The sequence below is a fragment of the Molossus molossus genome, unplaced genomic scaffold, assembly GCF_014108415.1.
Source record: "Molossus molossus isolate mMolMol1 unplaced genomic scaffold, mMolMol1.p scaffold_m16_p_26, whole genome shotgun sequence".
Classification (NCBI taxonomy): domain Eukaryota; kingdom Metazoa; phylum Chordata; class Mammalia; order Chiroptera; family Molossidae; genus Molossus; species Molossus molossus.
This window is the reverse complement of record NW_023425362.1, coordinates 895,880-910,576: the sequence shown is the minus strand read 5'-3', so window position 1 is coordinate 910,576 and position 14,697 is coordinate 895,880. Positions and strand designations below refer to the sequence as shown.

General features: G+C 52.6%; 1 protein-coding gene across 5 annotated transcripts in view; it reads right to left on the bottom strand.

The window, feature by feature from the left end:
• BRD1 (bromodomain containing 1) overlaps window positions 1–13,713 on the bottom strand; it is a 47,067-nt gene extending 33,354 nt beyond the window's left edge. For 3 of the 5 annotated variants that reach the window (XM_036278256.1, XM_036278257.1, XM_036278258.1), the window contains exon 1: window positions 11,964–13,372. In XM_036278256.1, coding sequence (XP_036134149.1) covers window positions 11,964–13,330 — 1,367 coding nt within the window. In that variant the 5' untranslated portion in view covers window positions 13,331–13,372. Of the gene's footprint in view, window positions 1–11,963 lie in introns of all 5 variants that reach the window. The other 2 variants (XR_004961561.1, XM_036278255.1) reach the window with 2 other exon arrangements.
• Between the last annotated feature and the right edge of the window lie 984 nt (window positions 13,714–14,697).

Below are 14,697 nucleotides of genomic sequence, written 5' to 3'. Positions count from 1 at the left end.
TTTAGAAAGTGAAACAATATGTAGTTTAAATTTTTCCTCCTACCCCCAAAGGAAAAAAAAAAATTTTTATTGTTGTTGTTAATCCTCACCGGAGGGTATTTTTTCCATTGATTTTTAGAGAGTAGAAGGGGAGATGAGGGAGAAAGGGGGATGAAGGATAAAGGGGGATGAGAGAGAAAGGGAGAGAAAGACACATCGATTGGTTGCCTCCCTCATGTGCCCCAACCAGGGCCAGGACCAAACCTGCAACCCAGGTACTATGTGCCCTTGCTCTGAATCAAACCCAGGCCTGACTGGTGCACAGGCTGATGCTCTAACCATGGAGGCATGCCAGCCAGGGCAAAAAAATGACTTTTCAGAAGAGATTTACTATTAGATGGATCAGTCCGACCTGGTACCACTGACTGGAAAGAGAAGATGCACCCAGCTCCCAGGAGGCAGGCACACCAAACCAGGGAGGGGAGGTTCAAGGGCAAACGCACTTGCAAACACGCATTCAAACCACCAATCAAATCCATTCAAATGTAAGAGAACACTACACACCTTGACCATGGGGGTTTGTCCCAGGAAGGGACATGATGACAAGTTCTATAAATAGAACCCACATATCAACAGATAAGAGAGCAGAATGTGATCATCTCAAAAAATACGGGAAAGTAAAGGGTCGCGTGACCTGAAACACACAGTGAAGGGCTGGGAGAGGCTCCACCAGAGCCTGGCGCGCGCGCCCGTCAGCACAGTGGGCACTGCCCTGCGATCAGGACCGCGAGGCCCACCATCAGGGCCCCACGTAAGCTGCAGTGGGTGATGATCCCACGGGTGAGTCGGCAGCTTAAAGGCCAGGTGTGAGCAGGTTTATGATGGGAGAACTTTACAAGACTTTACTGAATGACAGTAAAGAAGGCTTAAAATAATGGAGACACTCAACAACCATGAACAATGTTAGCAAGACGAAGACAAAACATTAGCCCTAGCCAGTTTGGCCTGCGGACCAGGGAGTACCGGGTTCAGTTCCTGCTAGGGGCACATACTACCAAAAAAAAAAGACAAAACATAAATTACAAATCACCTGCAAATTGCTCCATGGATTCCATGGAATTTCCAAATTCCCAAGAAACCATGAGGACCAAACTCCAACTTACATGAGGGAGCCACAGGTCAGGAAAGAACCACCCCCAGTCTGAACAGCTGGCCTCACAGAGAGGGAGCAGCAGACTGATGCCCAGGAAAAGGGGCAGGGGCTGGAGGTGGGGCCTTAGGAAGACACTACCAAGTAAATGACGAGAGCAAGGTCATCCACACTGAAAAAGAACACTCATCCCCAAGTGATTAAGACTTGATGTAAGGGACACGGATTCAACAGTGACCCAGAACCTCCGCGGTCCGGGGCTGACACGCTGCAGGGAGGCCACCACAGCAAAGACACAGCCAACAAATCTCGGGGTTTGGGAGAAATTGTTCACTGCTGAGGCCAGAGGAGGGCAGGTAGGACAGAGGCAGGGAGGACTATTCAAAAGCTCAGAAGAAAATATTGAGGCCCTCGGGGAAATAAAGGGTTACTTAAAACAAGGTATGACAACACTGGCCATAACATAAAATAAATAAATATATAAACGTAAAACACCAGGAACAAGCCAAGGATGTCCACTCTCACCTGTCAGATCAGCCCTGGGCTGGGCAGAGTGCGTATAAAGACAGGAAACACTGAAGAAGGGAAAGCCCACCCAAATCGTCATTTGCACAGATGCTGTCCACAAAGGTAACCTAAGAGAGTCCAGTTATTATACCAATCTGTAAAAAAAAAAAAAAGGTAGATCTATATACTAAGAACAAGAAAAGTAATTTTAAAGAACACACTCTACCACACTAAATTAGTATGTGGGTTTCAATGAAGCAAAGCCTGACTGGTCATGAAGACATTAAAGAAGTGCTGGTGCGCAGACAGGTGGGCCATGACCACGTTTAGGTAAATCATGGGTGTGGAGTCTGCCTCCCTGAAGGAACACAAACATCCAAGAGCCAAGAGGATGGGGCCTGGAGCCACGTGGGGGTGCAGGGAGTGCTGTGGCAGCCAGGCTGCCGGAAGAACAAGGTGGGCTGGCCTCGCACAGACCAGGGCTCAGGGAGGTCACCCTGAGGTTCTGAGGGCCCGGCCTGAAGTGCAGGGTCAGGGCAGAGAGCACTGGAAGTCAACAGGTGGGGTGGGAAGGAGACACATAAACCACACCCAACTTCCTTGGCTGCAGAACTACAGGGTCCTGAAAAATTTCAGGGGGGAGCAGTGGGAGGGCCTTGGACGAGGGACAGAGGCCTCAGACCAAACCCAGGATGCAAACACACACTGTAACGGAAAAGACACGAAGATTAAAAACCGCAGTTCATCAAGACATGATAAAATCATGGCTGCTTAAGAATCCTTCCGGAATCTACACCGACATGGTCCTGGGTGAAATGCCTGGGCGCTGAGGCGACAGGATGGAAGGCGAGGACAGGCAAGGACACAGACAGGTGTGGCGGCTGCTGAGGCGCAGCCACAGGGCGGCGGGCTCTCCCTGCTTCATGCACATTTCCAAATTGGAAAAGATTTTTCAAAGACGATAATGAAGGAGATGATAAGCCTAGAGAAAGACATGTGATGAATACCACCTAACCCACTCAAAACAAAGCCTTCCCAGCCCTGGGGACCCCCACAAATCCCCACCCCCAGGCCAGAGCCAGGAAAGCTCTGACACCAGCAAAACGAAGTCCCCAGGGGCACTGCAACACTGAGGGACGCCAGCGTGACAGCCTCGCACCAAGGTCAGTACGCAAATCCGCAGCAGGCTGCATGCACACCAGTGCAGGGCACTTACAATGAGTGGCCGCTATGGGGAGGGGAGGGCTACTGGGAATGGAGTGTCCCAAAAGTGACTTGGAGTGTTCATTTAATTTTTTAATTCATTGATTGTTTAGAGAGAGGAAGGGAGAGGGAGAGAGAAACATCGATGAGAGAGAACATCCACTGGCCACCTCCTGCATGCCCCCCACTGGGGACTGGGTCCACAACCTGGGCATGTGCCCTGACCAGGAATTGAAGCAGCGACCTCTTGGAGCAGGGGTTGACCCTCAAACACTGAGCCACACCAGCTGGGCTTTTTTTTGTTTTGTTTTGCATTTGATAAATGAGTACATTAATCTAATTTATTCTTTGTTTTTAAGCTTTTTAGGTAAAGATCACAAAAAATAGGAAAAATACCTTCAAAAAATTACTTCCACCTATGTGTGGAAAGAACTCTGCACACTGCCTCAGAACACACTGGAAGTAAAGAAAGGCCACTCTCACGCTGGCTGGTTTGGCTCAGCGGCTAGAGCGTCAGCCTGCAGACCAGAATCCTGGGTTCGGTTCTCGCTAAGGGCGCGTACCTCGGTAGCAGTTTGTCCCCGGTCCTGGTTGAGGTCGTGTGGGTGGCAGCCACTTAATGTCTCTCTCATGCATGTTTCTCTCTCTCTCTTCCTCCCTGTCTCCCTCCCACTTTGTCTGAAGATAAATGCAAAAATGCCCTCAGGTGAGCATAAAAAAAAATAAAAAAAAAGGCAGGCTGCTCTCCTGATGTACAGCAGCTGTCACCTGGGAGTGGTAGGGTTTTGAAATGTACCCTTCCCCGTTTTCTTAATCCTCACACAAGGGTATTCTTCCATTTATCTTCAGATAGAGTGGGAGGGAGGGAGGGAGACAGACAGACTTTGATGCGAGACACATCCACTGGTTGCCTCCCACGTGACACCCAATTGGGGATCGGGCCCACAACCTGCGCATGTGCCCTGACGGGAAATCGAACCAGTGACCTCTTGGTGCAGGGTCGATGCCCAACCATTGAGCCACACCAGCCAGGCTGAAATGTACCCTTCCCTTTCTAACACTGAATTGCCTGAATCTCATTTTTCTTTTTTATCCTGACCCAAGGACATTTTTCCATTTTTGTTCAGGTAGAGTGGGAGGGGGAGAGAGGGAGAGAGAGAGAGAGAGAGAGAGAGAGAGACATAGAGAGAGACATCAATGTGAGAGAGACACATCGAGTGGCTGCCTCCCGCACGACCCCAACTGGGGCCAGGGACAAACTGCAACCAAGGTACATGCCCTTAGCAGGAATCGAACCCGGGTCTCTCTGAACCGCAGGCCGACGCTCACAGGGCTGAGCCAAACCGGCTGGGCGGCATTGCTTGCATCTTTGTAATAGGCACTGTTAGCTCAGAGAGCGGACCAAGGTCAGGGTGGCACTGGTGAGATCCAACCCTCGAGCCCTAGAAAGCCCAGAATCTGCCTCTGGAAGTGGTCCTGTACCACCCCTGGCTTCTGGGAGAACCCCCTGCCCAGCTTAGCTCGGGTCAGGACTGCCTGCACCCTCCTCAGGGCTCCAGAGGCATGGATGACAGTCACAGAGCCCTGAGATCTCTGCGGTGCACATGTCCACACCCACGACCAGCCAGGCCTTGCCATCACCCAGTCACACCAACATGGCTGCCTGCAGCGGGGGTCTCCCCTCAGCTCACTAACCAAGAGCTGAGAGTCCTGGGGTCAGGAACAGCCCACCAGGCAGAGTCCAGTTTTATCAGAAATCCCACCAGATGCTCACCTCCCTGGAGCAGCCCCAACTTGCCCAGCACACCTGGGAGCCCACCTCCACTGCCTTGCCAGGGTGGACCTCTCTGAAAACCAGCACCTCCTGACCCACAAGGCCTGGAGATGAGAAGGATGGGCTGACAGGAGAACTGGAGGGAGGGCTGAGATGGACACTTTCCCAGCCCTCCCAGCGAAGCTGGCCCAGGCAAGCACAGACATGACATCCGGCGGTGAAGGCGCAGGAGCCACATAGCCTCCAAAGGTCTCCCAGACTTCAGATCAGACGCCAGAAGAAACTAAAGCAGCAATCGTCTGAGACGCACGCTGGGGACACTTGGTCCCAAGAAGCAGAGGACATCAGCACGTCCCGAAGGGAGTGCATGATGCCTCGTGGTTCCGGGCACACCCCCGTTAACAGTGAGGACCCGACAGACCTGAGGCGAGGCTGGCTCTCCCAAGGGGAAGGGCTGTCTTCTTTAAAAATGGGGCGTTTGCCCCTGGCAAGTAGGCTCGACAGTTAGAGCGCCGGCCCTCGGACCAATGAGTCCTGGGTTCGATTCCAGTCAAGGGCACGTATCCCAGCTGCAGTTTGACCAGGGTCGGGGTCGTGCAGGAGGCAACCTGTCGACGTGTCCTCTCACATGGATCTCTCTCTCCCTCCCTCCCACTCTATCTGAAGAGAAATAGAAAAATATCCTCAGGTGAGGATTAAAAAAAAAAAAAAAAAAAGAGAGAGATATCTCAGAAGACATTGAGCAACTGTGGAAATGTCTAGACTAAAGAAGGCTGACCAGGACAGGTCCTGGCTGAAGGCACAGGGGCGTTGTGTCCTTCCTGCTTTGCTGCAAATGGACGATGCACAACCCTCACCTCGCCACGTTGGGCACATGGGGTCGCCCTTAGAGGGTGCACTTGCTGCAGGTGCAGGGCAGTGAGAGGCAGCTCTGGGCAGAAGGTTGGGGTGATCTCCTTCTCTTTGCAACAGTTTATGAGCTTGAGAGATTTTCCAAGTAAGAGCTGAAATAATGACGCTACCCCAACCCAATTCCAGTCTCTGTGGGCCCAGGAGAGGCGCTCCCTTGGTCTGCCTTCCCACCACTGACTACTGTTGGGACACTGATTCAAGGTGTACGTCAAAAATGACGTTTTCCACGTTGTCAGCCCAGGCAACACTTAGCTGGAGTGCTGATGAGACTGTGTAGCAATGACCCACTGCCAGTATTAAGATTCAAATAGCCCTGGCCGGTTTTGCTCAGTGGTTAGAGCGTCAGCCTGCGGATCAGAGTCCCGGGTTCGGTTCCCACTAAGGGCACGTACCTCGGTTGCAGTTCAACCCCAGCCCTGGTTGGGGTCGTGTGGGGGGCAACCACTCGATGTGTCTCTCTCACATCAAAGTCTCTCTCTTCTACCCTCTCTCCCTCTCACTCTATCCGAAGATGAGTGTAAAAATGTCCTCGGTTGAGAATTAAAAAAAATAAAATTGCCTTTAAAAAAAAGATTCAAATAAACCGTCACCCCTCTCTCTCCCAAAGTAAGCGAACACATGAGTGTGAACAGACATGGCAAAAACCCGCTATGCTGAGGAGACCCTCCCACGGACGGAGAGCCCACTCTGCCTGCAGGGGTGCTTGGGAAGAGGACCAGGCCCAGTGAGACCGTGAGCACAGCAGATGTGCTGAGCTCAGCAACAGCAGGGTGGTCCCAGCAGAGGAGACCACCAGGCAGCACCCCCAGGAGGAAGGGGCCTTAATGGCTGACGATGACCATGGAGCTTGGCCCACAGCACTGCCCTCACACACGAACTTTAGTTCGATACAGGAATCTCTCAGAGGAGTCAAACACACCTGACGTGCACGCCGACACCTGGTGAGACACAGACTAAGCACCCAGGTTCCCCTGGCACTGTTTTATTTTCACCCACTTTGGCTCTTTGATCAAAACCAATCTGCTCACCAGATGTCCCATATCCCACCCCACTGGAGACATCCTTTCGGGCTGGACCAGGATAGACTCGCAATAAGACACCTGGTCCCCCCCAAATTAAAACCAAGGAAAGTGGTCCTGGCTGAGTAGCTCACAGCTGGTTAGTGTCATCCCAATTCATCAAGGTTGTAGGTGATCCTGGGTGTTTCTCTCTAAAGATCAATAAATAAAAATGTTTTAATAAAACCAAGGAGCCCAGTGGGTGTGGCTCAGTGGTTGACCATCAACCTATGCACTAAGAGGTCGCAGGTTCGATTCCTGGTCAGGACACATGCCCAGGTTGTGAGCCAAATCCCCAGTGGAGGGCATGCAGGAGGCAGTTGATCAATGTTCTCTCTCATCGATGTTTCTCTCTCTCTCTCCCTCTCTCTAAAAAAAAAAATCAATAAAGAAAAAAAAGTTTTTTTTAAAAAGACAAGGAAAGCAACAAAGTCGTGGATGGTGTGAGATGGTGCTCACACGGGGCTTCCCGCCGGCGCAGCAGCTCAGGCGTGGCCCTGTGACCAGGAGACAGCAGTTTGGCAGTGACAGAAACACCGACCCTGTGTCCACACAGCCTGCACTTTGTACTTTTCAATTTGGCTTTTAGTGCTCCTTCCAGAGTAGCCACTACACAGACACTTCCGCTGGTGACCCTGGGGAGAGCTGCCACTCTTGGCGGGCGGAGCTCCATGACCACCCGCCTCGGACGTCCACAGGAGCCACACACAGCCCTGCTGCAGGTGTCCAGAGAAGGGCTTCCACCAGGAAGGGCTGAGACAGCACGTCGCATGCCCCTAGTCCACAGCATATCGGAGCTTTTATAAAGTGTACTAAAATTAACTACCAGGAACACGAAAAAAGAAAGACAAAACTTGAGTCCCAACTTCTCAGTTATAGTCCACAAGCATAAAACGCCCGTCCAGCCCTGGCCAGCTTGGCTCAGCGGCTTGAACGTCACCAGTGGACCAATGAGTTACGGGCTTGATTCCGGTCAGGGGGGATGCACCTTGGCTGCAGTTTGTCCCTGGCTCAGGTCGGGGTCGTGCGGGGGCGGCCAGCCAATGTTTCTCTCACATTGCTGTTTCTCTCTCCCCCTCTTTCCCACTCTCCCTAAAGATAGAAAAATATCCTCGGGTGAGAACTTTTTAAAAACTCCCGTCCGGTGGCTACTAGGTGCTCACTCTCCTGTTTGTCCTCAGCTGGTGTACAGATGGTGAAGGTACCCACCAGCCGCGCCCTCGACAAAACCAAGCTGGTGACCAGACCCTCAACCTACACCACTAACTCCAGCAACCTCCTCTTTCGTAGCATGTGCACTGACTTAATAACATCCATGACCCAAGGAGCCAAAAGGACCAGGCCAGAGTCCAGACCATGTAGCACCATCAGGCTCTCAGTTCACGAGGCCCCAAAATACAACTAAAGACAAGTGAGCAATTTGCCGCTTTGGGCCCTGGCCGGTTTGGCTCAGCGGTTAGAGCATTGGCCCACGGACCAGAAAGATCCGGGTTCGGTTCCTGCTAAGGGCACGTACCTCGGTTGCAGTTTGTCTCCGGCCCTGGATGGGGTCGTGTGGGAGGCAGGCCACTCGATGTGTCTCTCTCACATCGATGTTTCTCTCTCTTCCTCCCTCTCTCCGTTCTGCTCTATCTGAAGATAAATGCAAAAAATGTCCTCGGGTGAGGATAAAAAAAAAAATGTGCCGCTTTGGGGAAAATTGGGGGGAACTGGTCAACGATGCCAAGGCAGCCAGGAGGCTCCAACTCGATGAGTCCTCCCCGACTGGTGCGCTCCCCATGAAGCACATGGGGCGGACGCAGATCCAGAGGAGCCTCGGGTCTGAGTGGGCTGCGAGCAGGGCGGGGAGGCGGCGCTCCCAGCAGGGAGAGCTACAGCAGCGCTCACCAAAACGCTGCTTGGGAGAAAAATTCTCTTTAGACTTGACCTCCCCGGTTTTAAATAAGTTTCTCTGTTGGAAAACAACTTTTATTTTCATGGAAGTAGGTACACTGATGGGCACTGGTCGGGAGACTGGACAACTTCTCAGGAGCGACCTGACCGCCCGAGCGGGGGCCTCACAGGCAGGAGCACCAGGAAGGGCCAATGCCCACCGGACTCGAGCCGCCCTGCCCACACGCTCCAGCAAAGCAGCTCCTGGCACAGCACCAGCCTGAGTTCTCGAATGGGTAGGCAAAGCCCCACAACACCACATCTTTATTCTAGAGCCTCTTACTTAAATAGTAAAAAGCAACCTTTATGACTTAAAAGCACTAAATATGAAAAAAACTAAACACCTCCTTTCATACAGTCTGTAACTTTTTTCGCTATTGATATGAGAGAGGAAGGGACAGAGAGGGAGAGAAAGAGAAGCATTGACGAGAGAGAACATCGATTGGCTGCCTCCTGCATGCCTCCCACTAGAGATCAGGCCCACAAAGTGGGCATGTGCCCTGACCAGGAATTGAACCAGCAAACTTAGTATACGCGTCGTTGCTCAACCACTGAGCCACACGGGCCAGGCTAGATTATAACTTTGAACCAGTTGGTCTCAGTTATCTTTTTTACTTGTAAACTTAATATTTAAGCCACTCAAATTACAAAGCACTTTCCTGTCCCTGCCAACCCTCCCCCCTTCTTCTCGCAGCCCTCTCTCCTCTCTGCAGGGAGTTAAGGGAGATCCCTCCTGTTCTGAGACCCCTCCAGCACCTGCTCGGAGCCGGAGCTCGCGCAGAACGCTGTGGTAGCGGCTGCTCTAGACAGTCCCACCAAGGGCTATGCAAAGTGCCACCTTTGCCCCAATCCACACTCCACTGGGGCCTCCTGCACACACCCAGTCAACACCTCAGTCTCACAGCACCTGCCCTGACAACCCAAGGGACAATCCAATGCCAGTTACCGCCAGGCAAAGGGAAGCTGGGAGAGCTTCCAAAGTGGTAAGGTGACCCAAAATGTTAGGGTTTCCCAGGGAATCCTGGCAACTCAGGCGGCAAAGCCTGTGGCCACAAACCCTTGTCCAGCACGTCCTTTATCTCCACTACAAAGCTTATTCCTAAATCAGGGCGGGAGAAACGAAGCCCGGGCCAGACCACACCTTTGGTGGGTGGTTCGGAGGGAGCGCCTGCTCTGAAATACACGGCGCCAGGCACGAGCGTCTTCTCGGTCAGGCCTGGGCATCTTGGAGGCTCAAGTGCGTTTCCCACCTGCGAATGCTCCCCAAACAGTGCCTGCAGCCCCACAGCACAGCCAGCTCCAACCCTCCTGCCGGCGCAGTGAAGACACCGCTCGAGACTTCTGGCTTTCAGTTTGTTAGACCGTATTTTCTATTTTGTTTACTTCAATGTCAGTAAAGCTGAAATTTTTAGGGCACTGAAACCGAAGCTCTCGATACAAATACTATTCTCAGGCTCGGAGGCAGAAATCCAGGGGAAACTCTCTTCTAAAAGTCAGGCTGACTGATTTGCCAGCGACACCTTGGTTTTGACAGTGCTTTTCTCTGAACGAGGGATCGTGAGATTTTTAACTTTGTCTGTATGTACTGATTTAGTAATTAGTATGTACTACTCTGTAAAAGAAAAAAAGATTTCACTTCAGGAAAAAAGCCACACTTGCCTTTTTCTTTTCAATCCTTACCCGAGGACATTTTTCCATTTTTTGTTCAGATAGAGCGGGAGGGAGAGAGAGAGAGAGAAACATCGACGTGAAAGGGACACATTGAGTGGCTGCCACCCACACAACCAACCAGGGCCCGGGACAAACTGCAACCGAGGTACATGCCCTTAGCGGGAACCGAACCCGGTCTCGCTGGACGGCAGGCCGGCGCTCTAACCGCTGAGCCAAACCGGCCAGGGCCACGCTTGCAATTCTTAACACAAAGCGCGTGTTTGCTCCTCTAAAGACAGAACCAGTCATGTCGGCGGCAGTTCCCACTGCACTCTTACAATCTAGACAGCAGGCCGTGAATCGTGACACATTAAGACCACACTCTATCTTTTAATCATGTGTTGGTAGGCATGAATTATTTTACATCACAGATATACAGGAAAAGCTAACATTCAATATAATGAAGAGCATTTTTACTTAATAACAAAAATATCCTGGTAGTCTGTTATCCACTTGATCTGTAAGATAAATACAAATTTATTTACATGTGACTTTCAAATAACAAGACACTCCGGGTGACGAGACACCTCACCAGCAGTTCTCCCAAGCAGACATCCATTTGCATCTTGACTTCACCAGCCTGATGCTTTACTTCCTTAGCCAAGTGTCTTCAAGCCCCATGCCCAGGGTGCCACTTCCTCAAAGCTCAGGAAGTGTTGGAGTGGGGACGCCTGCTCTCCCGGACTCCCAGGGCACTCACTGGCTCCGATGTGAAACTCATTGGGTCACTTACCTCACATTCTGAACAAGAACGGTTTGAAAGGTAACAGAATAAAAAGGTCAAGTCTATAACAGGAGGTGCAGGCAAAGAGACAGAAACAAGTTCAGGGGTGGACACAGTGGGATGAGGGCCGGCCCTAGAATAGGCAAGAGCACAGCAGGGCCCAGGCCCCACCACTGTGGACCACTCTAGGTCAGAGAGCCCTACACTGACCAGGCCAGATTCACGTCACAAAGGAAACGGTCAGCAAAACCAGAAAGACCGTCACGCGGCAGGAAGGGGGCAATCCCTCCCTCCCTCCCTCCCTCCCACCCGCAGCTCTCTTCAGCCCCACTCTGATCTCCACCGGTGTCTTCTTATTCAGTCACACTGCTTCACTTTCCACCAAATTACTTTAAAATCCTACAAAGTTTTGCCAGGCTGGTGTGGCTCAGTGGTTGAGCGTCAACCCTGAACCAAGAGGTCATCATTTCAATTCCCGGTTAGGGCACATGCCCAGGTTCTGGGCCCGATCCCCAGTGGAGGACATGCAGGAGGCGGCCAGTCAATGTTCTCTCATCGATGTTTCTCTCTCTCCCCCTCTCCCTCTCTAACATCAAAAGAAAAAAAAAGAAAAAATTTAAAATCCTACAAAGTTCCCAAATCTGGGCAGGGAAGCAAGGTGAGGAAGAGTACTTTATCGTGTCAAAGATGACGACCAGCCCTGGACCCACTACAGCGCCCCAGACCCCAGAACTGCAGTCAGTGTGGCCACAGTCACCCTGACAGTGTCCAGCTCACCCCAGGGGCTGGTGTGGGCACTAAGGAAACCACACGTCCTTCCAGATCTAATAGACTCGAGTCTTTTGCAACATCCACGCTCCCACAAGGTGATGAATGAACGAGGCCGCATTCCAGGGGACCATTAGGAAGCTTCATAAACAGAAGGCACGAGCACACGCTAACACAGCCCTGCGGGGCCCCTCCCTGGTGCCCCATCCTAGACTCATCCTGGTCCCCACATCTGCACGTGCTTACCTCTGGGGAGGGATATACGGAGCACACACAGGTGGCATGGCCGCACAGGGCTCACTCAGTGTTTTTTTCGCCTTCTTTGCTTTCTTCCTGACCTTGGACGTGGACCTGACCGTTTTGACTGAGCTGTCTTTTCGACACACACCGTTTTTCATTTCGACGTCCCCGTAAATGTTCAGAGGCCTCCGGGTACAGCCCGGGGGCGTGTGTACGTCACAGTACGCGGTCTTTCTGACAGAGAAGGTCGTGGCGCCCCCAGTCAGTTCTTTCACAGGCTCCATTTTCATGTAGAGGCCAGCCTTCTGGGCACAAGTCACATGGAAGGCTGTGTAGCAGTTGGCCTTGTGGCACTGGATGCAGGCGCCCACGCCCTTCTGCTTGCAGAGGTAGCATGTCAGCTTCCACCGGGCGGGAGGAATGTTCCTCACGCCATCGATGGGCTCAATGAACACCGTGTTGGCAAAGCCGACCTCCGGGATCCACAGGGCACACACCACGTGGCCCCAGCGGTCGTCGTCTGTCTTTTTGAAGGCACCTCCTTTGTTGGGGCACAGCACGCAGTCCGCAGGCCGGGCCCGAGACTGCAGGCAGTGCCGGCACAGCCACTGGCCCTCGGGGATGTAGGGCACCCCGTAGCACTCCTGGTGCACAGCCAGGTTGCACATGTCGCAGAAGAGGATCACGTTGCTGTTCTGGCACTCGCCGTCCATGCAGATGCAGCACACAGCATCCTCGTCGATCAGGGACTGCTGCTCCCCCTGCTTCTGGTTCTCGCAGTAGGACTCCTTCTCGAAGCGGTCCATCAAGAACTCGAACACGCTCTGCGACACAGCCGCCACACAGTCGCCCTTGCGCTTCTCGTTGACGATCTCCAGCCAGGCGTAGTCCTCCTCATCCATGTCGTACTCCACCTCATTGTCCAGCTCCTCAGCTGACTTCTCAACAAACTTGTAGTACACGGGGGGCCTCCTGGGGGCAGATGGGGGGCTATACTCCACAATCCGCACCTTGGGCTCCGGAAGTGCACTGGCCGAGGCTGGTGTGCCATGGGCACTGGGAAGGGCTTCATTCTTCTTTTTGACTCTGTTGTTTTTGTGACGCTTAGTTCGTAAGCACACAGGTGGCCTCTCGCTATTTTCTTTATTGCTGTTGCATTCGCTCATTTCTTGAGCAGTGAGGTCATCTTCCAATATTATCTCCAGGGGATCAAAAATACTGATCCTGTGCAGGCGCCCTTCAATCTCTATCTCCACCATCCTCTGAGCTTGGGCGTAGGTCAGGGTTTCTCGCGTTGGGGAGTGCTTAGTACTGCACGGGGAGGAAGGGTGCCTCGCTGCAGCGCCTCGATGACATCGTCCTTTCCTCCTCATTTGGTATTGACTCCCTGAAACAGAGGCAGAGGTGAAATCAACTTGAGAAAACAGCCAAACAGAGCCAGCTGACCCACTCACACTAAATCAAAACTCCCAGCTAACACAACTTTGAGTTTCCAAAATCACTCACCCCAAGACTCATTATTGTATTTCAACAGCCTGTCCCACAGACCATGCCTCACCAGGACTCCCAGGACCAGACAGCAAGGAGTGGCCCTTGAGAGGCATGTACAGCGACAAGTCCCCCTGGTACCCTCTGATTCCCACTGCTTGCCATCCATCTTCTTAGACCAAGCCAAGAGATCACCGAGATGAGTGGAACATCCCTCAAGAGCAAGGGTACCCACCCTGCACCCAGAGAAGCCCACACACAGGGTTAGACTCCAGCAGGTATGGAGGTTGTGACCATGAGGCAAGAGTGCTCACTAGCTCCCCACTCCTGACCAATGATCCCCATGACCCACTCCTCCCCCTGCTGTCCCGGAGAGTGGCCCTGAAGCCTCAGTGTACCGGTCCTGGCAGTACCCATGCTGGGGACCAGAGGCCTCAGAGGTCTGACCACACATAGCCTGTCCTCCTTCCTCCCTATAAACATGTCCTCCACACCAGTGTTGAGGCACAGGGCAATCAACCACACCAAGAACCAAGAGGGGAGCTCCATACTGATCTAGGGGGACAGTCTTCACCAGGAAGCCCCAACCCAGCTTCTGCAGGGCATCAGCAGTGACCCCCATGGAAACCCCCATGGACCAGCATGCCTGCTCTTCCCCTGAAGTGCACTTCTCAGCTGTTGGCTTGACCACAGCGCCAGACCAGGCCCTCCTCCCCCTCCAGTACAGCCAGACACATATGAGGCGCCAGAGAGGGCATCTCTGCTCTTGCTCCAGTGAGGGCCACCCCCGAGAAACCCCGCAGTGCCTGCAGAGCCCCACTATGGGTTTGCCGGCAATGGCTCAGGTACCTGAAATCTTGGCCAGATTTACAATTTGCTCTTTTCAGCCTCCACTGTCTGTCATTGACTGAGTCTGTTTTCATGTGAAGACACCAAACAGTGTCTCACCTTAGGAATGGACAAGGACCTCTCTCGGACCTCTGAGGACCCACCTCCAAACAACCATCTCACTGACAGAAAGCAAACTGATATCTGAGAGACCAGCTTACAAACAGACGTTCTAAGCTGGAGCACGCGGTCAGCAGGCCAGGAAGCCTGCATCAAGCACCTGTGGGAGCCTGAACCTCAGCCTCACGGCCACCTAGCTCGTCTTAGAAAAGTCTGCAAAGAATGGGCGTCAGTCACATCGTAAGCCCCTAAATGCACTTTTTTAGCTAAGCCCTCAGATTGTGGTTTTCTTTTTCCCTTTTGT